Source organism: Cyprinus carpio, chromosome A23 (genome assembly GCF_018340385.1).
Source record: "Cyprinus carpio isolate SPL01 chromosome A23, ASM1834038v1, whole genome shotgun sequence".
NCBI lineage: Eukaryota > Metazoa > Chordata > Actinopteri > Cypriniformes > Cyprinidae > Cyprinus > Cyprinus carpio.
In genome coordinates this window covers 17,560,489-17,585,853 of record NC_056594.1, presented here as the reverse complement: position 1 = coordinate 17,585,853, position 25,365 = coordinate 17,560,489, and the positions used below count along the sequence as shown (strand labels likewise).

Below are 25,365 nucleotides of genomic sequence, written 5' to 3'. Positions count from 1 at the left end.
CATGCGTACCAAACCAAAAGACCCGTACCGAACATTTTCAGTATGAATACATGTACCGTTACACCCCTAATATATATAAAGCAGAAAGCCTGTGTCTGACCTGTACATAAATTCCATAATAACTTAAAATCACAAAAAAAAAAATCATATTGACAACTTTGTTATTGTATAAAAAGAGGCAGCTGCGCTAAAATGCAGTTTGGGAATGCATTGAACAATAGGTGCAAGCCCTAAACGATATATGACTTACTAATAATTAATCTCACCTTCTTTGCACTCTAGAGCGACTCTAGACTCCAGGTTGTCCATTTGCAGCTGGAGTCGTTTGAGGGTGCGGTCTGCATCCCGGGACTTGCGCTTGTAGGCGATGAGCACAGCGATGATGACCAGCAGCAGGAGGCCTCCACCTCCTCCGATCCCAATGATGGCAGGCAGGGTGAGAAGGCTATCGGAGTAAATCTGCAGTGTGCCGGGGGAATATTCAAATCCTCCTGCCCGGATCTGTAACAGACGCACGGGAGACCTGGCTCATTGAGGTGCAGGAAGCAAATCTTGTGTAGTGGCCTGTGATCTGCAATTAGCTGCGATTAGCATTTATCATTTTGTTGTGGCAATTCATTTGTGAGAATCAACTTTTTGCTAAAAGATTGCAACAGCAGCTTCACACAAAGAACCAAATTAAAACTTTATGAGCCAATCACATTTGTGAGACAAGCTAAGAGATTAAAAAACCCATTTAGCTTGAAATGTCCTATTATTACTGGATCATTTCATGCTTGTATTTCGAAAATAGAAAATTTAACAAGGAACCGTAGGATTGTTTACACAGCTCTGTCTTGGCAAAAATCAATTCACACAGTATCCAGGTGTTTGTTTGAACCATAAATATGTTTGTACACCAGAATAGTTAAACAAATTAGATGAAGATTTTATTTTTTTCTAAAGAAAATCTGAGGATGTTTGTCCAATAAAACTTGCTAACATTATGATAAGGCATTGCTTAGTCATCGCAAAATCTCTATACTGTATCTGAGGCAGTGCTGGGTAGTAACTGATTACATGTAATCTGGATTACATAATCAGGTTCCAGAAATTAAGTACTTGTAAATTATATTATATTACACATTTAAAATACTTGTAATCAGACTGAACAGTTACAAGGTACATATTATTCACATGATCAATATGACATTGCATATAAATAGGTTTTAATCGTATAAATACTGGGAACTATATTCTCACTAGGCGTTAGGAGGGAGCACAGCTATGCGCTACTTGGGCTGAGGGCTACTTGGGAGTGATTAGCGCAGCACACGAGACGCCACCGCAGGGTGAGGAGCAGAGAGTTCGCTCAGAGTTGGAGTAATAGAGTCAGCAATTACTAGATAGTACATTTATAGTGTACAGTCATGGGTGTTCGCTGTATTGTAAAGAGCTGCGACAATAAACAGGGGGAGACTAGGTAATACTATGATGTTTCATAGAATTCCACCAAAACGCTTCTGACCTGATGAATCGATGGCTACTTGTTCTGGGTATAGTTCCAAACACACCTGTAAACACCATCAATGGGCATTTCGCTTGCTCTGAACATTTTACTGTAGATCTACTATTTTGAAAAATGCAAGTTGCCACACGGACCATGAAACGTGTGTGCTAAAGGATACAGCCATCCCATCTATAATAAAGACAGGACAAATTGAGTATTTTGTCATTTATCAGATAGTAGAGAAAAAAACAAGGACAAGCAATTAAATAAAATTAAACTGGCATATTTTAATCAATCTATCAACTAGAACTTTAGTACATATTAATTATGTTAATATATTGTATAAAGCAAAACTCTATGACTCCGAACGTTTAATCCAGTAATGACTAGGTCACTAATTAATTTGAAACATAAACTCACCACCCTCTCTGTCAAAAACTCACACAAATGGCTCATTGAGGTGCAGGAAAGCAAATCATGTGTAGTGGCACTGTGAACTGCAATTAGCTGCGAATAAGCATTTATCATTTTGGTTGTGGCAAAATCATTTGTGAGAATCAACTTTTGCTAAAAGATTCCAACAGCAGCTTCACACAAAGACCCAAATTTAAAACTTTATGAGCCAATCACATTTGTGGAGACAAGCTAAGAGATTAAAAAACCCATTTAGCTTGAAATGTCCTATTAGTACTGGATCATTTCATGCTTGTATTTCGAAAATAGAAAATTTAAACAAGGAAAAACCGTAGGATTGTTTACACAGCTCTGTCTTGGCAAAAATCAATTCACACAGTATCCAGGTGTTTGTTTGAACCAAAATATGTTTGTACACCAGAATAGTTAAACAAATTAGATGAAGATTTTATTTTTTTCTAAAGAAAATCTGAGGATGTTTGTCCAATAAAACTTGCTAACATTATGATAAGGCATTGCTTAGTCATCGCAAAATCTCTATACTGTATCTGAGGCAGTGCTGGGTAGTAACTGATTACATGTAATCTGGATTACATAATCAGGTTCCAAAAATTAAGTACTTGTAATTAGATTATATTACATTTTAAAATACTTGTAATCAGACTACAGTTACAGGTACATATTATTCACATGATCATATGACATGCATATAAATAGGTATAATATTTCATATTTTTTATTAAGTGTTTTATTATGATTGTTGTAATTTTAAAAAATATTCATTTTGATTTACATTTTGATGATTTATTTAATTATTAGCTTTTCATTAAACCCTTTGCAGGTCCTTCACGAAGCCCAGTTTGGGATACTTAAGATGTAATATAATGTTAATGAACTTTATTTGTTAATAATGAACGTTTTAATTTGTTGTTAATAACAATGAATTGCTACCTGAAATGTGTAATGTAAAGTATTACGTCACTAACAAGAATTTGTCATGTAAATTGGAATTGTAATGATTACAATTTGCAAGTAATCTACATAGAACTGCATAGGACATAATTTTGATTAATAAATCTATGAGATATTTTGTCCATTTTATCATCTAGTAGATGAAAAACAAGGACAAGCACTTAAATAAAATAAACTGCATATTTATCAATTTAACATAGAACTTTAGTACAATTAATTATTAATATATTTTATAAAGCAATTAACCTATGACCCGAACGTTAATTCCAGTAATGACTAGTCATATAATTAATTTGAAAATAAAATCACACCTCTCTTCAACAACTCACACAATTCGAGGTATCATTTATATAAAAACAAATTATGCACAAAGTTCATTACATCAGTGTAGAAATACAGTAAAATGCTTCAGCAAACAGAACAAACATAAATATTTGGAATTGAACTTCAAGAGAACTCTAGTGCAGATATTACGGGACTGTATGAACTGCACCGCAGGCATTGTGCGCTGTCTAAAAAACTACAGGGACCCCTGAGAAAGCATGGGGTCAAAGATCCCAGCCATGCAAAATTTCCTAGAGACTCTGTCTAACAGGGGTCACAGTGGTCATTGCACAGCTGTGTGACGAACACACTCACACCATCACACATATACACACACACATTCTCTAATTCTCACATACAGCCCAAAAGATACAGAAATCACACACACTGAGAGCAGCCAGACGTGATCCAATGCACAAAGGGCGGCCCATAAGTAGGTCACTGTACACAGGACAAGAGCACAGCTGTGTCTGCGTCTCCCCGGCTCACCTCACATCGCCTCTGAGTGCTTCACGAGGACGGCAATGCAAAGAGACACGTCTATTTCTGAACCAGCATTTTTCAAAGAGCATTTGTACAAACATACATTTCACACAATTTCTACAAATTCAATGTGACATTTGCCGCAAAAGTAATACAAATGCAGAAAACAGGCGTAAATATTTTTCTTCTCGGAGCATTTCACTTTCAGAGCCATCCCAACGAATGACATGCTGTGGTGAGATAAAGAGTGTCCTCTCAAGACATTTTCCTTCAGCAGGGCATTCGGTTGGTGTTAAGTTCATTGCTGAAAGCGGGTTGTCATTTCCAATCTTTTGACATTTGGTCAGTGTGAACTTAAGGATCTAAGTACATACCGTCACTTTGTGCTGGCCAGTGAGGTTGGGCCACTCGCATAGCAACTGGGTCTCAGAGAGCGTCAGAACGCATGGCGTCTCTCCGATAAACACTGTGTAGTTAAGTCTGGAGTTACCAGGAGCGACAGGAATCAAATTACGTCCCTGTAAAGAAAAAGAAAAAAAAAAAAAATTGTTTCAACAAAGTATTTTCCTCATGATTTTCAAAAGGGCTTTGTCACTTTGTCATGTAACATTTAAAAGCATTGACTATGCTAATAACTATAATTTGCATCAAAAATTATTATTACTATAAGCAATAAATATTTGTAGGCAACAAGTAATTTATGTGAAAAAGTATTATATTTAATATACAGTAAATATAATTACAGGACAGTATATATGATATAAAAATGAATTTAAGGTTATAATTTTAGATTTGCTTGTATTATTATTATTATTATTGTCATAAACATTTATGAAATTACAATTGTAATGTTTATATTATTTGTATATATTTTATCTTGCGTGTGTATATATATATATATAAATGTTACACACACATACACATTATAAAATAAAAATAAAATACAATATTTGTTGGGAAATTAAGTAATTCATGTGTTTATGTGAAAAAGTATAATATTTCATTTAAATATAATTATGATATATAATTACTACATACACAAAAATATGAATTGAAGTTTATCATTTTCCATTTACATTATTACTATAAATAAACATTTTATACTCTAAAAATGTAGAAATATAAAACTGATTATATATTATGATATTCTATTTGTATGTGTTTACACTATACAATATACAAAATTCAAATTTAAGTAATTTGAAAAATAAATATATGTTACACATGAAAATAATATATTTACAATAAAAAAAAATATAATATTCATTTTTTATGTTTTTATAATAATAATAATAATAAATATATATTTTATTTTTATATAAATATATTTTTATTTAACAAATTATAAATACATTTTTTATATTCATATAAAAATATAAATAATATTTTTGTGTGTGTGTTGGCAACAGTGAAAATGTTGGCAGGGCAAATATGTTTATAGATATCTAAATTATTCCTTTAAGGTGCTGGAATGGGTTTTCCAGATAATAGTAGTGGTCTGTTAGTCTGAATTCAATTTAGCATCACACAACCTTGCACACGTAAAGGTCATGTAGATATTGATTTAAAAAAGCAATGAAAACCCCAAAGGCTTGAACAGATATAAACATATCCTGCGACTGATCTCCTCAATGGAGATAAACAGGAAGGAAAATAAAGGTCAGAATACTCTGCGGCCACATGGACAGAAAGAACGGGAAAGAGAAATGTTGATGAATAACAGCAAAGCACCAACACCCCTCCCCACCCCCCATCCTCAGGGTTCAGCGAGGCCACGGCACGATGCTCTTTAATGCAAATTCCGCTCCCTCTCTCTCTCTCTCATCTCATCCGTGCCACCAACCCCAGATCAAATTAGATGAGAAATTAATTGCGTGGAGAATGTGATGCATCTCCAGAATATCCCTGATTATTTCACCAAATTGCATTTTCGTATTTTCCTTCGCTTTGCTAATGCTGTTGTCCCCCCCACCCCCAATAAGCCAGGCGGGGGATTGGGCATTAAGTAAAAAGCTTTCGTTAATAATTCCCATTTAACAAAGAAATATCACCTGACATTCTTCGACTCTCACCTCAGTCGGTTTAAAGAAAAGAGAAGCTTTCATTACAGGAGAAACCAGCTGGTGTCTGTGATCAGCATTTTGAAGTTTAGAAATGAAGGGATGAAGAAGAAGTGGTACGTATGGAGAAGACAGAGTCGTACTTAGTTATTACTGTAGCTATTTTGCAGTATCCTTCTGCAGCTTTTATTCAAGAAAGGAAAATATGGGTAGAACAAGTGGCAACATGATCAGCAAATGATGCAAACTCAAATTGGCCACATAAACCTCACATCAGTAACCACAGATCCATCAACCACTTGAAGCAAGAGATGTGCACCTTCAGGATAAGGGGAGACGTTGGTTTGAGCTCCAGAATGCCTGTGGGACTGAGGGGTTCAAAGACGGGGTCTGGGTAGTAGCTAAAGCTCTCGTTGACGACCACAAGGGCGTGGACGTTATCCATGTAGAAGCCGATCTCATCCGGTCCGCTGCCAGTCTCAGCAAAGCCTCTATCCGAATCAGCCACCGACGGGGCCAGACAGACCATAACAGAGTTGTTGAAAACTGTGCAGTTCTGAGTAGAATAGGAAAACAGGGAGACAGAACTGAATAAAACTTTTTTTAAAACAACATTTAGTACAGTATGTTGAGTGTCAATTAAATGTGTTAATTATAAAAATTAAGTATACATTTTATTTTTTTAATAATAATAAATAATCATAATTATATGAGAACAATATACATTGATAAATAAACAACAAAAAAAGAAAAAGAAAATAATAAAAATAAATATATAAATACATTTATGTACTAAATAATGCATTGCATTATTTGCATTACATATACTGTGCAATTAATTTAATTCAAATATTTGATTGACTACTTAATAAACATTTATTATTTTTATCATGAATAATAATATTGTTGCTGTTGTTGTTAATTTCTCGAACCAATTTCTTTTGAATGTTTTATTTATCTGCAAAGTAATGTAATATATTTAAATGATCTCTATCTTTGGTCATTCTCAGGGGAAATAACTAAATAAATAAATGTGATCATTTACATGCATAACATTATTTGCATTACATATTTTGTGTATTACAATATTTAATTGATTGACCCTAATCACAATTAAATGGGACACAAATTATGTATTGTGACAGCAGAAGACACGTCAGATAATTCAAATGTTACATTATAACATTTTAATGCGATTATGATAAACACAGAGGTCATTTAAACTCTGAGACTGTGAGGAAAAAAATGTATAAAAAGAAAATAACAAAGAGCGACACAGAGATACTTCTGTGACCTTTCTCAAGATAAAAATGCTGGTTAGGATTGTGCATCGCTGTTACAGAGTCCTTTAAGCAACACAGCGGCAGGGGAACATGTGGAAGCTTTTGTGAAATGAACTTTAGAAAAAAGTACGGAAGAGACTAGAGATGTGGAAGGTAGAGATCTCAGGATAGGACAAGGAAAGAGAATACTTACATGGAAGGACTCTGCAGAGCCATACTTGGCGCGGATCTTGGGTTCTTTAATGGTGGCCAGGTTGGTGCCACTGATCGTCAGCAGAGTCCCACCGCTGGGAAGAGAAACAGGAAGTCATCATCGCAACATGATGGGTAAAGATCTCAAACAACAACCCAATCATACAGTCTAGCTCAACACTTGGCCTTGAAATCGGAGGAAATATCAGTCTATCAAGCTCTTCCTCCCAAAGGGAGGCAGAACAGAGCAGAGGTAATATATCCCATAATCACTTTTGGTGATGAGACACAAAAAGGATTTTCGTGAAGAGCCGGGCGTTTAAAGACATTCTACCTCGACATATGCGGCACCCGTTTCATAAGTCGTAACAGAGGCTGAGATTAGGTGATATTAGGAAAGCCTATCAAATCAAAAAGAGTTTTATAGCTTTCAGTCAGCTTCTGTTAGCTTCAAGGCTAAGTATATGCTAATATACTTTAAATTCTTTCATTTCTAACCAGAAATACTTATAATGAGAGATTTTATTTGGGTAAAAATCTACATCTAGGCTGAGAATGTTCCTCCCTCAAATGTACGTGGCTCTTTTTAGCAATATCAAGTAGCAAATTGCTAATGCTCATTTTATTTATTTTCTTAACCATCAGTTGTGGTGCTACTGGCTATTTAGAGTAAATGATCAGCCGTTTAACTTCATTCATTATAATAGGAAATCTGTTAACCCTACAGCTCGGTTTGTCTTACCAGGTGTTTGGAGACCTGCTCGTCCACAGCACACTATATGTGTGGAGTTCTTTCAGTCCCTTCCCTTTCTATTTTTTTTTTTTTATTGGTGAATAACTCTTAACTCAGGTACAAGCTTCAGGGAACAAGAAAAAGGACACCCTGCCTACAAATAGATCCTCTGCCTGCCACCATCTGAGAAGATATCTCATTCCAGTCATAGTGCTCGAAAGTATGCTACTGTACACTTGATGTATTGCAAGCATGCAGCCCTGTTATTGTACTACTGTGGCAGCCACCAACCACAGTACTCAAGAGGACATTAGTGTTACCTTCAAATGACATTAATCCAGATGTGCTAGCTGAAAATATGTCGTCAGTTTAATTACTTACTCAGCAAAGGTTATATTAAGTGATATTATAGTATATTAATACATAATATATTAAGAGTCTGTCTGTATATGTTTGAGTCTGGAATTTAGTAGCATAGGCCTAACTTGTTTCTTGTTTGTCCTAAAATTTGGTCTCTTGGCATATGTCTTTGTTTGATGATGCTACTGTATATGTACCCTCGGCTTCTGTTTTATTTATTTATTTTTTATGGCTGATCGAACACAAAATCATTTTTAAGATACTAATTTGCCTCGGGTTTCCTATTTCCTTATATCGATGTCTTGTGTTCACAAGCTTGTTGACACAGGCGGTCTGTGAGTTTGAGTCTCACACCGTACCGTCGCTGATGTCTCTGCTTGTTTGCTTCTGTGACACCTGCTGTGCCATGGTCCTGAAGGGCATTTTCAGCTCAAATCAATAGATTCACTCTGCGCACACTAACAGGCTCTAGGGCCACAACTTTTGGGTTCCAGTTAGGTCTATTCAAGCTAGGGGCAACTTCTGCACAAGTGCAGTCATTTCCGGTACTGCTTTGATCGCTGAGTGTGTGCGTTTGTTTTTCAGAGGCACATGGAAGGGGGGAGAGGTACACATGGTACACACTCCTGGGGGATAATGACCCCGTTCAAAGCAGGGCTCAACAGAGAGAGTGCACACTTGACTGTAGTGGCCTGGGTCAGCAACAAAACACACAATCACACAGACACACGGTTGTGAGTATGCGTGTGTCGTGACATAACTGACTCCTGAAGAAGAAAAAGCAAGGAATTTCTTTAGTCAAACTCAACTAATATTTTCACAGTACTGTAAATATATTAAAAATTAAGCCAAAATAAAGATAATAAACAATATTACAGAACAGAATTATACAATAATTAAAATAAAATATACAAATATAAAAAATATATTTTTTCACAGTAACTACATACTGTACACACAATACATACAGTACAGGTCAAAAGTTTGGAAACATTAATATTTTAGAATTGTTTAATAATTGAATTATAATTATAGTAAGATAATAAAATTGAATATTGTTAAAAGCTTTGCTCTATAGCTTTACCTTTCTCACTTTTTTGCTCTCTGAGAGCGTACAGCTGACACCACACAAAGGTAAATAAGAAAGTGAGTGATAGAAAAAGAGAAGGAGCGAGAGAGAGAGTGTTAAGAGCTTCTTTTCATCTACAGGCTTTTAAAGAGCTTGCTCTATAACCCGCAGGAGCCATGAAGATGCAGGTGATAAGTGCTCCATCCTGCCTGCCCCATCGGACACCTGATGGTGTTTCTATGGACTCAGTGTTTTTATTTCACCCCCGACACTGACAGACCAGACATGCTTTAGTGCAAATCGCTGCTCCTCCCTGGAAAGCTGCAAATTCATCACCTGACAGCAGCTCTGCTCACAGGTGCAGACGTCTGATGGCGTGAAGAGAACGCCTAAAAGAATCTCATTTTTCAACCTCTTAATGAGTTCTGCTCGTGTGTCAAGTGAAAGTGTAACACAAATGGCTTCATATTGATTTTTATTACTTCTTTGTTGTACCAACTTCCAAGGAATAGCCAAAATTTTGTAATTGTGTGGCCTACCTAGCGATGCTCCAGTCCGGGTCTATCTTCATGATGGTGGGGTCCTCTGTGTAGTTAAACTTCACCTCGGGGTTCCTCAGCTCAGCAGAGTCTATGTCCACCATTACCGGAGTGCTTCCCGCAGTCACGCCGGCCGGGGTCACGCACACGATCTCTTTAGAGCTCCGCCTACAGTCATGGAGAAAGCGCAGAGGTGCTTTAGAGAAAGAGCAACTAAAGTGTTTACTGTAATTCTCAACACAATCAGATCATGTGCCGTGTAAGCAAGTCATCACATTCATATTTCATCATGACACAGATTCTGTACTCAGTAAGAGTTAAGTATGTTTGATAAAGCTCCGTCATTTGTGTTAACAAGCATATGGGTTTCAAAGACTTTAGCTCTGCTTTTCTCTGTCTGCTTCACTCTCTCCTCCTGTACTGGAGACGTGCCTGCAATCTCCATGCACATCCCCTTAGCACGTTGCCATGGGAACGCTTTTCAAGATGCACACCCCAGAAATCCTCTGAAGACTGCACATATTTTGACAAGGTGGTTGTCACAAACGACAAAAAAAAAAAAAAAAACTAAAAAAGATGGAAGAGTGCAGAAAGAGAGTCGTGGAGCGAATAAGCCACAAATTTCCTCAAAGGTAAAATATACAGACATTCAACGGAATGAAGTGCAAATTGCAAACATTGCTTTGGGATATTTTTTAGAGATTTAGCATTTTAAATATGTAATTTGGATTACAGACATGTAGAATAAATTTGAATATGAATTCACTGGATATTATGAATGGAAGACACAAAACACACACGAAAAAGAAGCAGGGCATATGAAAGGGATGTTTCGGCTGAAAACGAAGATCTCGTGCCTTCTGAAACCTGTTTGACAGTATTTCTTCTGAAGAACATAAAAGCAGATGCTTCACAAAATGTCCAAGCTGCCATTTTCCATGCAATGAAAGCGCAACAGGGACTACAGCTACCAAGCAAGACTTTAAGTGAATAGTTAATTAAATTTTATTGTTTTTTTTTTTTTGGCTTGTAAAGACTTAGTGCATATGTTGTATGTGCTACTTTCATGATACTTTAGGGGAAGAGTCTGGACAAAAATAAAATAAAATAAAATAAAATAAAACTCCTAAATCAATATTTTCATGTCATTCCTAAACTATATGACTTTCTTTCTTCGTTAAAAATGAATCGTCTCTTTTTCCCTACGTTCTTCAGAGAAGAAAAATAAAAGTCACACAGGCTTCGAATGATATGTGGGTTAACTGTGGATTTTTGGGGGCATGAAAACTCCTACAGTGGTCTCCATCAACTTTCATTATGTTGAAGCCAGCAGTGTGAACATTCTTCAAAACTTCTCCTTTTGTGTTTTATAGAAGAAAGAGTGTCCTTAGAATGACATGTGGGTGGGTAAACGATGACTTAATTTAAAATTTCTGCATAGACAATCCCTTGAATTGTGGCTTTTTGAGGAATGAATGGCCCTAATCTCCAGCCTGAATGTTCTTCAAAACTTCTCCTTTTATGTTCCGCAGAAGAAAGGCTTGGAATGAGGTGAGGGTGAATAAATGATGATAGAACATTCAGTTTTGAGTGAACTATCCCATTAACACCCTCGCACAATGGGTTAACAGGAAGTGGACTTTCTCTCTGACGTGAACCCTGGCTCTGAGACCAGGTGTGGCTGACGTCTCAGTCAGCGAGAACCGCGTAAGCCTCATTCTCTCCCTCTCTCATGTCTGAGACTTGGCAGCGAGACAATGTTTTTATTCCCTGCTGCAATGCAGAGCGGTCTGGTGCTACAGATAGACAGGTGGACGGCAGGAACACTCATTCACTGTCCCCGTCCACAAACGGAAGCGCACAATCAACTGGGACTGCCTGTGCCATAACGTGGCTGATGTTCGTGCCTTCAAAGTGTCTCTTTACGCTGTAGATACACACCGATGGTTAAAAAAAAAAAACATGCCTAGGCGTTTTGACTGACGGAATGAAAGGTGGACGTGCTAAGGTGAGAAGCCGAAGACAGCTTTTTGGAAGGATACAGATAAAGACAGAGGGAGACAACTTGGCAGAGAGAGTGAGAGAAAGAAAAGAACCACATTAAAGAGCAAGTGGAGACTGTACGCTGGCAAATGCTACACCAAAACAGCCAACAGGCTAACCATCAAAATGACTGGCACAGAGCCTATAAAACATATAAAACAGTCAAACAAACAAACAAACAGAAACTATATGACGGACAGAAACACAAAGTTAGAAAGAAAGCCAGATAGATGGAGGGATAAAATGATAGTAAGACAGACAGAAGGGCAGCCAAACAGACAACTGTATGCTTTTTTCATTGTTTGGGGCTTTTGCCTTATTATTAGACTCTGAAAGCTTGTTTCTGCCACCAAATAAAAAAAGTGAAAAAGGTCATTGAGACTTATTTAACAATTCTGACCTTTTTTTTTCTTGCAATTGCAAGTTAATATTTCACAATTATGACTGTTCTTCTAATAATTGTGAGTTTATGTCTCTCAATTGCTTGTAATTGTTATAAACTCATAATTGTGAGTTTACATCTTGCAATGGACTTTTTCCTCCTCCAAATTTCTAGTTATAAACTCGTAATTGTGAGTTTACATCTTACAATTCAGAATTTTTTCCCCTCAGAATTCCAAGATGAAATTCAGCTTTTTTTTCCCCCCATCACCACAGAATAAAAAATATTAAAAACAATTGCGACTTTTTTTCTCAAAATAACCAGTTTATATCTCACAATTCAGTGTTTCCTTCTCGGAATTGTGAATTTATATCTTGCAACTGTGAAATATAAACTGGTAAACAATGGCATAAACAGAAGATAAAGAAGAGCATTACTCACTTTTTAAAGTGACAAGAGTGACGCCCAATGTTGACCAGCACAGAGCTGCCAGCGTTGAGATGGTTTCCTTCAATAGTGATTCTGGTTCCTCCTGAAAGAGGTCCCTGAGCGGGCTGGACACGGCTGAAGTATGGCGTCTAAGGGAGAAAATTACAAATTGAAGAAGCACATTGTTTGTTACTGTCATCTTATTATTAGTAAAATGTATAAGGCCACAAAGTCTATACTGATACATATTACTGTTCAATTTGGAGTTGGCAAGATTTTTAAAAGTTTTTAAAAGAAGCATCTTTTGTTGACCCATAGTTACATCATCACAATTTGTTAAAAAAAAAAAAAACCTTTTTAGATTTCATTTTAATATACTGTAATGGCAAAGCTGATCAAAAGAACAGTATTAATTTGAAATATAAATCTTTTGTCAATTTAATGCATCCTTGCTAAATAAAAGTAATATGAAGAGGAAAAAAAATTACTTTTGAACGGTAATGTGTTTATACGCACATTTGGAATTATATGCATTCATTTTGCATTTAAATTATCCAAAAGACAGGAAGTTCTGAATGTTTCTGTAGGATTAAGTGTCTCCAGATTCTTAGACACTCACCACAAAGGTGAAAGCCCTGGGTGAGAGGGCTCTGTAGTCAGCCAGGCAGTCTCTCACGCACACCTCCACCTGGGCTTCCTGCACACGGTATCCTGTGGCATCATTGAGAAGACACACAATCCTGTGGAAGAGGAAAAACATTGGAATCCTTTTTAGGGTTTGTGATTAACAGCACTGCTAAGTTACCAAAGGCCTCAAGGGGAGGAAGGTGAATGGATGGATTTATATGATTCAGTGCAAGTAAATATTATTACTATAATTAATCGGTGTCTGGTTTATTAGCCGGCCCAGACATAATCTGCAGACATTTTTATGCGTTTTCTATAATGATTTATGCACTGCAAGGATTCTTGATTTAGATGTGGTGAAATATGGTAAATGGAACTACTAGACACTTATGCTGAACAAATAATCAGCAACCAGAGCTAACAATGTTTTAAAAATGCACTCTGTGGGTTGAGATTGACAGATTATACAGTGAAAAGTAAGAGTGTTATAGACCTTATTCAGGTTAGACCAGTGGTTCTCAACCTTTTTTTCCACCGGGCTTTTTTTTGGTCGGGGTGAAAGTATGGTGGGATTGAAGGTTTTGATTTACGTATTGCATAACCAATACAAACCAACATGATTTATAATATTATAGCCTAATTATTATGTTGTTTTCTAATTTATTTTATTTGTTGTAATTAATTAATTCTTTTTACTATTAATAAATAAAACTGATTGTTTCTGTAGGTGGTCCTGTGACTATTCTTGTTTGTATGTGTTCATTCGCTGGCATTTTCCACATTCTTTTTTCTCCCTTAAAAACTAATTTGTCCATTCTGATGCTCCATTTTACCGAACTAATGGCTGTGGACGACTATTTGAATTGAATTCTGTCCAAGTGTGCACTTGTATGTGTTTGTTAAATGCGGAACATTATGTGAGTAGGTCTGCTCATGTCTGAAAATAATATATGAAAACAAAATAATTTTACATAAAAACATTAGGGCTATAGCTTATATTTATTTAGTACATTTTGAAATTAATGTAAAAACTAAAATGAATTGTAAAACTGAAAGTTATTTTTTTTAAATTGTGTTAAGCATGGTGGGCCGCATTTGAATTTGTGACGGGCCGCGGGTTGAGAACCACTGGGTTAGACAATAGTAGAATCCACGGAACACACTGTATTTGCATTCCTCACAGCCTCATTTTTATCTCTGTCAAATACTAAATAATGCGCTAATCAAGTCAAGTCACTTTTTTATAGTGCTTTATACAGTAGCGACTGTTTCAAAGCAGATTCACAGTATTAAAAAAGGACAGACAAATTGAAACCAAAATACTGTATGTAATACCCACCTTTCCGCACTAATGTATTCCTCTTCAATAGGAACACAGGGTACTTTTCCCAGCCGAACGCCCGTCATAATGTCCCTAAACTGCAGACCCAGGTTCTCTCCGGTGATGGTGAGTCTGGTTCCACCTTGCCGTGGTCCGGTCTCAGGAAACAGCTGTAAAATGAGGGAAATAGAGACAGTTTCACTGGAGATGGAGATTTAACTGACTATAATACAACAAACCACATTTTCGTTTTGGACTTTTTGCTATGATGGGCAGAAGAGCAGAGAGCAGGACCAGGAAATGTATGAAAAGAACGATACTTTTTTTTACATTCTGATATATGTAGACCATATAATGGATCTCTGGTACGTGGACAGGTCTTGGCATTGGACCCTGTAGCTACTTATAGTCTTGCAGTTCCAACACAAACTCAGACGCCTTGCATTTTAATGGAGACAAATCACCCCTCGGCACAGGGGAGCAGAAGCCCCTAATGCTGGGCTTGGTGAGACACCCCCCTCCAACACCCCTCCATCCATCCTCTAATTGAAACTTATTACCCAGGCTCCCAGATCCACGCTTCAGAGCCGTATGGTGCAAGGCAGTAGGATAATGTGATTTATTTAGCCGGATTATTCTCCGTAACGAGGACAGGTGTGGCATGACAAAACAAATATGGTGAATGATGTGCAGTGGTAACAGCAGGACGGCAACCTGTAACAGCCATCATGAGGTAATTACAGGTACTCTGTAAGCCAGATCTCCCGACCAATAGGTCTCCACAGAAACCTGGAGCCGACCCTTTGCTGCATCACTGCCACAATGGCTGGGGGCCTAGAGTGGAGCCTTGGGGGACCCCATGTGGAAAATCATGTAGCACAGCAAACCATACATTCAACAAGTGTGAAATGAGAAAATTTGCAATTAAATTCAGATTTTGTTTTTGGTAAAGCCTCAGCCGCACTGTAGTATTTGAACTGGAATGGCAGGGAAAGAGATTCAACACAAACTTCTGGGAAGTTTTTCACTTTGGAGCACTGCATTGCATAAAATAAATAAAATAAAATAGAGCAGATGATTTAACAAAAAACTACACACATACACACACACACACATATACATATATATACATATATATAATATATATATATATATTTTTTTTTTTTTTTGTCGAAAAAAAAGGAGACACAATATTATTGCGGACTGCTGTTCATGCCTCTACTGTGCAAGCTTTCATGTATGTGGTTGCCAGATATCAAGAGTTCAAATCTCCAAATCAGAGCTCTGGTGTTGAAATCCCCAAATCAGAGCTTCTGTGTTCTGTGTTATGTTTTCCGTACAGTGTTTTGATTAATTTTGGCAATCTGGCAACTATGCACACGCACTCGTTATACATTACAGAAGCGCCAACGATGATCTGAAAACATTTACAAACACATAAGCTAAAGTTTAGCGATATCCATGTGAGATGTTCAGCTTAACCTTCGACAGTTCCGCCAGCGTCCCACTTGCAGATTTTAATGATAACAGTGAAAAGAACTTAAAATGCTCCTTCACACTGAAAAATGCTCCTTCATACTTAAAATGTTCCTTCAGTGAAAGTGTCATTCATCCAGTCTGAAAGTAAAGTGAAACTGACGTGACATACAGCCAAATATGATGACCCATACTCGGAATTCGTGCTCTGCATTTAACCCATCCAAAGTGCACACACACAGCAATGAACACACACACACCATGAACATGGGGGTTCGGTGCCTTGCTAAAGTCAAACTCGCAACCTTTGGATTGTGAGTCTGACTCTCTAACCATTAGGCCACGACTTCTGTGTTCTGTCATGAGATCTCGACTATTTTGTTTGCAATTGTGGTTGCTGAATAAATGCACTTACTCAAACACTGTTGTTTTTATAGAGAAACTCTTAAAATATTTTTTGTTTGTTTTTACCAGTTTTCATAATGTATAGAGAGTGCATATCTAAGTCTTTGATATTAATTTATATCATAAATAGCCTATAATAAATCAGTACACTAGTTGAGATAAAACAAACCATGTGTATGAATCCACATGACTTGTGCTTATTGGTAAAAGTGCAATTGTGATTGCGATTCATTGGGATTATAATTTTGAGCTATTTATAGCTGTATAATGGTTAAACTGATATATATATCAGTTTAACCATTATACAGCATGACGAAAATGTGCCGTCATTTTCATTGACTAAAACTAGGCTCAAAAATTTAGTCGACTAAAACTTGAATAAACAAAAACAGGACACGGTTGACTAAATATGATGATAATTAAAAAGCACATTTGACACAGGACTAAGATTAAGACTAATTTAAAACCAAGACTAAATAAGAAATGGCTGACAAAATGAACACTAATTTCTTTGAAATTCAATTCACTTTAATTCCATTTTTTTAAATTCAAAGTTGAAATGTATGAGGCATTTTCAATTTAGTTCTGAATGGTATACAAACCTGTTGCATTCATAATTGGCAAGAGCCAGCCAACTCAGATTGGCTTGGCTGACTACACGCAACTTCCTTATGCTTGGAACAATGTAGGGAGTATTGATACAATGAGCACTTTTGAGAAAAAGATTTGCCCAATTCCATAAACCGCACAGGCTGGTTCTACACATACTGATCAAAATACGCTGCAATGTGGAGCAGACTTAATGCAAGAAGAAGCAAAATAAGAAGCAAACTAAATTCAAGCTGTGTTAATAGAGCATGTACTGTAATACAGTAGTCTTGACCTGAAAATCAAAGAATTTGGACTGAAGCCTGTCGGGATTACACTAAAATTAACCTACATTAGATGTCTTTTATTATGTTCAAAAAACAATTTATACGTTTCTAATTAAATCAGCCTTAGAGCGAAATGATAGATAAAAATAATATCTCTCAACACAAGTGGGAGAACACTAATATACACACACGTTCTCCTCCAGGACCTTGTTAAATTATACACAGTTAAGTAAATCTTGCTTCATTATCAGCTCTGGGTAACGATACATTTCAAAAAATATATGCAATTACTGAGATTAAAGTGCACCAGAATGCACAAAGTCTCCTGACGATTTCCAGTGGCGAGATTATTACTGTTTGTGTGTCGCATTCCCCCAACCCCTACAGCAATACGTGGGAGGACGACAATGACGGGAGAGTGGGAGGACTCAGAAAAGATGGCGGGTGAAAAGAATAGGGGCAGACTGGGGCATCTGAAGACCCTGTCTTCCAGATCCCATCCGCCCACGGGCCACCTGCACAGTGTGTGAGGCTTGACGCTTTCCTGATGTTGCTGTCTGTCTGTTTGTCCGTCTTTCCCTGATCTTCATCAGCAAGGTGGTCTTTCATCTTTTGGCAAGCACAGAAATGCAGCATGGGTAAAACCTTTCAAAAAACAGTTGGTGACAAATTACGGTCGAATTCCACTGGTAGAAACATCTACTTGCGCTCTTCAGCCAGACACGCAACACAGTTCTGTCTGGCACCCCCTTTTCCGTAAGTCTATGGCTGTATGCTTCCTGATGTAATTGAGGTTAAGTGTCTATGCTTACGAGTACAACAGCTTCACTTGGGATTTCACCCAGAAAACCTCCTATTTATAGAGCCTCCACCAATCTGCTGAAGAATGGAAAAAAACGCTCTGCCATATCTGTCATTTCAGCTATGTAGCTTTCCGGGGCCCTAATTTGCTTCCTTTTTTCCCTATTTTCCCATCCAATATTGCTAGTTTGTAGCATATGTTCTCAAATCCCTCTCCCCCTAAGCCAATCTTAGAACCTCGCATAGACCATAGACTCAAAAATTGCCTTTTTGTACAGAGCGATGCCAATAAAGAATACAGCATAACAAAACAAGGAGGGACAAGCAGTCTGTAATTGGTTTCAGAGGGGTTGTTTTACATATAGCTTGGTGGCGTCCAATCATGGCCAGACTTGGATGGGCGGCAGCAGAAGTCCATCTCCCAAAAGGAACGTGACGCTTAAGACTATTTTCATTTGTTACCTACATGAGGAGAATGTAAACCAAATCATCCAATCAAAGACCTACCGCCTCCCATGCTTGTCTCACTTCATCTCGCTGCATAAAAAACAAGGCAGAACATCATGTATATTTTACATATTTCAGTGTCAAAGCTTATCAGAGCTGCTTACTGTTGACAGAGGTGTGATAAGGGTTTGTGTTTGTGTGTGTGTGTGTGTGTGTGCGCTAGAGAGAGAAAATCCCAGATAAAGAAATGGATGTTTGTTATAAGAATCCTTGCTGTTGCCTCCGGTTAGGTGCGCTTTCCTCTGCTGTAATTAGAAAAGGAGAAGATCTACACTCTGAGCAAGTTTATGTGATATTGATGCCGAAGTGAAGAGATGCATTTTGTGAAAAACTTGAGCTAAGGAGCAGTTTAGGAAGGACTTTTTTTCCCATGATTGTCAGGGTTTCTCTACTCAGCATATTGCAAAACTTACAGTAACTGCCATTGAGATGAGCAGAAATGCTTACAGCTAGCTCTCTCCAGGTATTATAAACTTCTATGGCCCTTGAAAGAAAGAGGAGCACAACTTTGACATACAGTAAGCAGAAAGCTTTAACTGAGACACAAAACAGCAGACAATAAGACAGACATAAAGCAAATTCAATTACTACTCATACCCAGGGGTCTCTCTGAGGAGACAGAGACAGAAAATCCCAGTTTAAATACTCTATTCCAAATGAAATTAGAAGCTTATCCACCGGTTAATATACTAAGTCACACGACTCTGATGTGAATGGAGGAGAAGCAAGAGAATGAGTGTGGTAGGAAAGGACAGACTGCAAGAAAAAGAAAAAATATATAGGCACAGCATAATACTTGTGTTAAGATATTATATGTAAAGTTAATGCTCTATAAAGTAAATTTAATAAAGTAAATTGTTAATTGCAAAAAAGCTTTTTTTTTTTAATTAAACTTACTTCAGTTAGTTGCCATGACAACATTTAAACATTTAAGTTAAACTACTAAAATTACTAACTGAACTAAAACTGAAATAAAATTATTTGAAATATTAAAAAAATAATAAAGATGTCAAATGCACAACAAAATTACTATAAAATAAAGATATATTCTTAATAAAAATGAAACAAATTAATTACAAAACAAAAAATAAATGCAAATTCAAAATATTAATAAAAAAGTTGAATAGTATTTAAATAATAATAAAATAACACTAATATTTTCACTTGAACATGAAGTTCAGAGGGAATGAAAACTTTAGTATGCTAGGTAAACTAATGATGGTAAATATCCCCACTGACTATTTAGTGGACGATTCGATTTGCATTGCTAAATATCAAATTATCATTGTCAAAATTCGAATTAAACCATTTATTGCTACAATTCTGGGCCAACTGGCTACTAACTCCCTTTTATTTACTCCACAAAGACAATGTTACTCACATTTGGCGAGTGTTCATTTTGGACCTTGTTCACTACCCTTCTGCCTTCCCACTAAAAACATCAAAGCTGTACAACAAATGCTCAAAAATGAGCCTGTGAAGAAAGTACAGCCTGTGTTAATGTTTTACAGTGTATCGTTGGTTTAAACACATTAAATTAATTGTATTTCCATCTTTCACAACTTCATTTTCATCACTGTAACTCTAAATCAAACATGGCACCATTGTTTGGTCACGAGACATAGAACATACAATGCTTATTGATCTGAGAGCTTCTTTGGAGGGGAAAATCCGTCAATATAAAATATGGTATAATTGTTTGTTCACGTGAAATTGTTGTATTTATTGTGTTGTGTTTGTGGGTAATAATTGTCTGATGTTTGTGTGTGAACTGAAAACAAGCGTACTCCATTCCCTTTCTTTGTCTCTACCTCTTCCTTTTCTGTTTCTCCCTTCATTCAAGCTTTCAGCTCTGGTTATAGAGCGATAAGTAAGCAGAGAGACAAGCATGAGCTAACGGATTAGCAATTGTGCCACTGGCAATTACCCAGTATCAGGGGCTAATCTTACTGAGAGACACCGCTGTCTCTCAGACTGCCAGCTGCCAGCACTGACACACTGCAGTATATTAGCATCAATACACCGCTGCACGGCAATAAAAGCACAGTAAGAGATCTGTTTGGCACAGCCACTGTAGGAAACTTCAAATGGAGGTCTATTGTTTCTTTTCTTAGATGAAGAGCATCTGTGTTATAAAAACTGAGAAATAATACACCATCGTTAGCATACAGGAAGTAAACGTATGGCTTCTATTAACAGACTTTTATGATGAGAAGGAAACAACACAAATTTGTCAAAAGTACTTTTATAATAAACCTACTGAAACGCTGATCTAAAGAACTAATAAATGTAAAAATATTCTTTACAAGAACCACTAAGCTACTCAAAAACCTTATACAGTAAAAATTTACTTTATAGGTTCTTTGCAGAACATAAGATCCAAAGCACCACTTCATTTTCAACACTGCTCCACAAAATACAACACCTGTTAAATGCTCACACAATAAAAAAGTGTGTTTGACAGCCTTGTAAATACTGAATGTGTTAAATGGGGTGTGATAGAATGGGAGCGGGTGCTACCTTGTTGATTTTGGGGTGTGCGCAGCGACTGTTTCCTGCACTGGGGTGCATCCAGATGCTCTCTGGAGGAGCACACTCCTGTCTCAGCGAACACTTCTTCTCCTGCACGCACCAGCCGCAGTCGAACCGAGGATCTGCTTTCAAACACATCCCACAGCTGTCCCGCATGGCGTAACACTTGTACAGGTGCGCTGCCGAGAGAAAGAGAGATAAAGACAGGGATGAATAAGCACACAGAGCAGAGGACAAAACCTGCGACCACACATCAGATGAATTTTATATTAATGTGCTAAGTTGCTTGGCAACCATAAACCATCTACAGTTGAGATAATGAACTATATTACCCGACTGAAGAAGTGTTTATTGTCATTATTACACTTAACAAATGTGATTATTTTTAAACACCAGTGTCTTTTTCATATTGCTGTTGCCACTGTTTTATGCATGAGATTTTCTTTTTAGTATTGCTGTTGCCACTGTTTTGTAAAATCCAGCAAAACCTTAGTGGCATATTCATTTAATGATAATAAAAAGCAGAACCAAGGTAAAGTGATGTATCAGATGGCATCTTATGTAATACAAATGTTTTCATTGCAGCCTTTTAAAATATTAAAAAGTCTTACCGACCCCAATCCTCTGAATGTTGGTTTTATTCATTAAAAAAAAAAGTGCTCATCAAGCCTGCATTTATTTGATCAAAAATGCAGAAAAAAACAGTTATTGTGAAATATTATTACAACTTAAAATAATAGTTTTCTATTTGAATAACTTGAAAAAAATTATTTAAAAGCTGAATTTTCAGCATCATTACCAGCCTTCAGGTAAAGTCCAGTCTATCACATGATCATTAGAATCAGATCTGATTTATCTTATGTGGAAACATACTGTCTAATAAATGAATAAAAGGTTAAAAAGAACTGCATTCAAAAAAAAAAAAAATTCTTAATATATATTCTATATATATTTTCTTTACTATCACTTTTTACAATTTAACACACACAGTATTGATTTTATTTAAAAAAAAGAAGAAAAAAAAATTACTGATATACATATATGTATATTGTTTATCATACTAATCAAAGTAGCAATTAGCAGCAGAACTGTTTCCAACTTTGATAAAATCATCAATTAGAAGATTCTAAAGGATCATGTGATAAAAAAATTCAGCTTTGCATCACAGAAATAAATGATAATTTAAAGTATAATAAATTTAAAAACAATTATTTTAAATTGTAATAATATATCACAATAATTACATTTTTTTCTGTATTTTTCTCAAATAAATGCAGGCTGATGAGCAGAAGCTTGGTTTCCAAACTTTTGAGGTCTTTATATATATATATATATATATATATATATATATATATATATATATATATATATATATATATATATGCTAACATGGTATAAAAAAAGACTAAAACCAATCCGGCCAAGATTGGTAAGCGCTGCTTGGCAGGTCTTTAATCCGGATGCAACTGGTATAAGCCGGCCAAGTTGGTACCCTTCTAAAGCCAGCCTACTAAACCAGCTATGGCCAGGTAGGAAGACCAGCTAACCAGCTTAGCTTAGTTTAAGGGTGAAATGCATAAAAATTAGCATAACAATTTGAGAGCCATGTAAACACTATATACTATGGTATTTATATGGTATTCCAAGGTATATCAAAGACTACTATGGTTCACATCCAAATAGTACCATGGTACCTTTCTTTTTTTTTTCAGAATGCATGTACTTGGTTACATGAATTTGAACAAATGAGTTCATCCACACAATCATTATTTTAAGCAGAATGCATGTACTTGGTTACATGAATTTGAACAAATGAGTTCATCCACACAATCATCATCTATTACTGCTAATAATCAAGTAGTTTTCTTTAACTGTGAATGGACAGAAAGTGTGATTAAAAATTGTGTGGTTTATGATTAGAGAAATTACAGATGTTAAATTTCCATTCTAAAGAGAAAGATGGCAGTTTTTCGTGGGCCTCTGGAGCTTCAGGGGACTGGGAGAATGTTCAGTTTGCTGGGCGTATTAGACTGCCGCTGGACTTCAAAGAAGACAGTGTATCCATCCGTCTCAGCCTCATGCTAATCAGATTAGCCACGGCTAAGCTTAAAAGTAGCGCTGCACTAATTAAACTGAACCAAATGAATGATTTAATTACATTAACATTTCCACTTTACAGCAGGGTAAGGCTGTTTTTTTTTTGTCTTGCAGCGTGGCGAAGTGGGATAAATGTATTGTGCTATAAAGACGATGCTGAGAGAGAGAGAGAGAGAGAGAGAGAGAGAGAGAGAGATGGGCCAAATATATCTCAATATCCTGAAAATAAAGACGATGCTGAGAGAGGGAGGTTTGGATAGTTTGAGAGTTGGAGTGAGATATTAAGACTAGTTTTCAAAAAATATATTTTGAATTAATTTTTAACCCCATTTCTCGTTCTATGCATCTTTGAAGAACTTTTTTATTTATTTATTTATTTGTTTTTTTTTTACAGTGCAGCCATATTTTCAATATTTTTAATAATAACATAATAATTTATTATTTTTATTATAAAATATTATGATAATTTTTTGTGTTTAATATATTATTTATAAAAAAATGTATTTTTATTTTTATGATAATAATTTTTTTTTATTTTTATTTTTTAAAATCCAGTAAAAACAAAGTATTGTGAAATAAAAAATTGTATTTATTATATTTCATTAACATGTTATTCCTGTGATGGCAAAGGCCATTATTCCAGTCGTCAGTGTCACATGATCTTTCACAAATCATTCTAACATGGTGATCTGGTACTCTAGAAAAAATTAAATCTTCATCAATATTATACATTTGATACATTATTCTGATACAAGTGACAATACGATACAATTTTTTCAGGATTCTTTGATAAAACAGAAAGTTCAAAAGAACAACATTTTAAGAAACAGGAGTCTTTTGGAACATTATAGATGTCTTAACTGTCCATTCTGATCAAACTTTTAAATAGTAGTGTATAGAAATATTCTCTTATATATTATTTCTTATATTTCACAGGCAGCAAAGAGATGGGGAAAAGAAGAATGCAAAAGCGTGATATCAGTCAAGATGCTAAGATCTTGATTTGGCCCAGGTGTGGTGATCAACTGGATGGTCCTCTGGAGTCACTGTTCACTCAGCACTCTCTCTAAATAGACCAGGCAACAAATAGACTCGACCCAAAATGACCAAAGTGGCCACCAAGCCATCAAGATGTGCATGTGAACCCAAAAACCACACTTTCTCTGCTGCAACCATTTTCATTCTTTGCGAATGAGGGCTTCACGTGGTTTCTTATTGTTTAGCAGCAGCAAGCTGCAGTCACAGCTCAGGAAGGCCCAGATAAGCTGTATGGAGAGCAGTGAGGCCTGACATGCAGCCAGGCATAAAACGGACCTAATTTGTCTTCACAGACATACTGGAGAGAGGTGTGGGTACACAAAAAGACTGACTATAGAGGAATGGATGTGAGCTTTACCTTGGATATTGTAGGGGTTGTCAATGACGAAATCTCCATTCCACACAACCGAGAGGTCCACCGGCAGGTCGCTGATATCATTTCCTTCATAGTCATACTGGAGAGAGAGAAAAAAAAGAAAGATAGGATTCAATGCTGTTACATACACTTGATGTTTTCGTATTCTTCTGTGCAATGTGAGCCTCCATCAAGTGGAAATAAAATCAAGCAAAAAGCCACAAAAGGTTATGTTTAACCACAGGTAATAGGTGTTCTTGAACAACTTTCAATAAATACTTTTTAAAAACATTTTAAAACCTGCAAAAAGATTGTAGTGCTCAAGTGGAAAATATGGATTTTAACACGATTCACAGCTTTTCCAATCCGATTTCTCCTGCTTATCACCATCACTTCCTGTCTCTGCAGTCTGTCTATCCACCATAAAAGACAAAAAGGCACAAAATAAAACTAGTAAATGACACACTGAACAACTGCAGCTCGCAAAATTTTCAGATCTGATTACCCCCACTTCTTATCATCACTTCCTGTCCTTGCACTACAATTTCTCCACTAAAAA

General features: G+C 36.3%; 1 protein-coding gene across 3 annotated transcripts in view; it reads right to left on the bottom strand.

Moving 5' to 3' along the window:
* The window catches only part of LOC109073535 (plexin-A1-like), a 195,536-nt gene that overhangs the window by 26,635 nt on the left and 143,536 nt on the right, over positions 1–25,365 (bottom strand). For all 3 annotated transcript variants that reach the window (XM_042713505.1, XM_042713507.1, XM_042713506.1), the window contains exons 11-20: positions 24,810–24,906; positions 21,305–21,495; positions 14,739–14,890; positions 13,392–13,512; positions 12,785–12,921; positions 9,919–10,086; positions 7,219–7,312; positions 6,062–6,298; positions 4,057–4,200; positions 267–501 (exon numbers count right to left, since the gene is read on the bottom strand). In XM_042713505.1, coding sequence (XP_042569439.1) covers positions 267–501; positions 4,057–4,200; positions 6,062–6,298; positions 7,219–7,312; positions 9,919–10,086; positions 12,785–12,921; positions 13,392–13,512; positions 14,739–14,890; positions 21,305–21,495; positions 24,810–24,906 — 1,576 coding nt within the window. The remainder of the gene's footprint in view (positions 1–266; positions 502–4,056; positions 4,201–6,061; positions 6,299–7,218; positions 7,313–9,918; positions 10,087–12,784; positions 12,922–13,391; positions 13,513–14,738; positions 14,891–21,304; positions 21,496–24,809; positions 24,907–25,365) is intronic.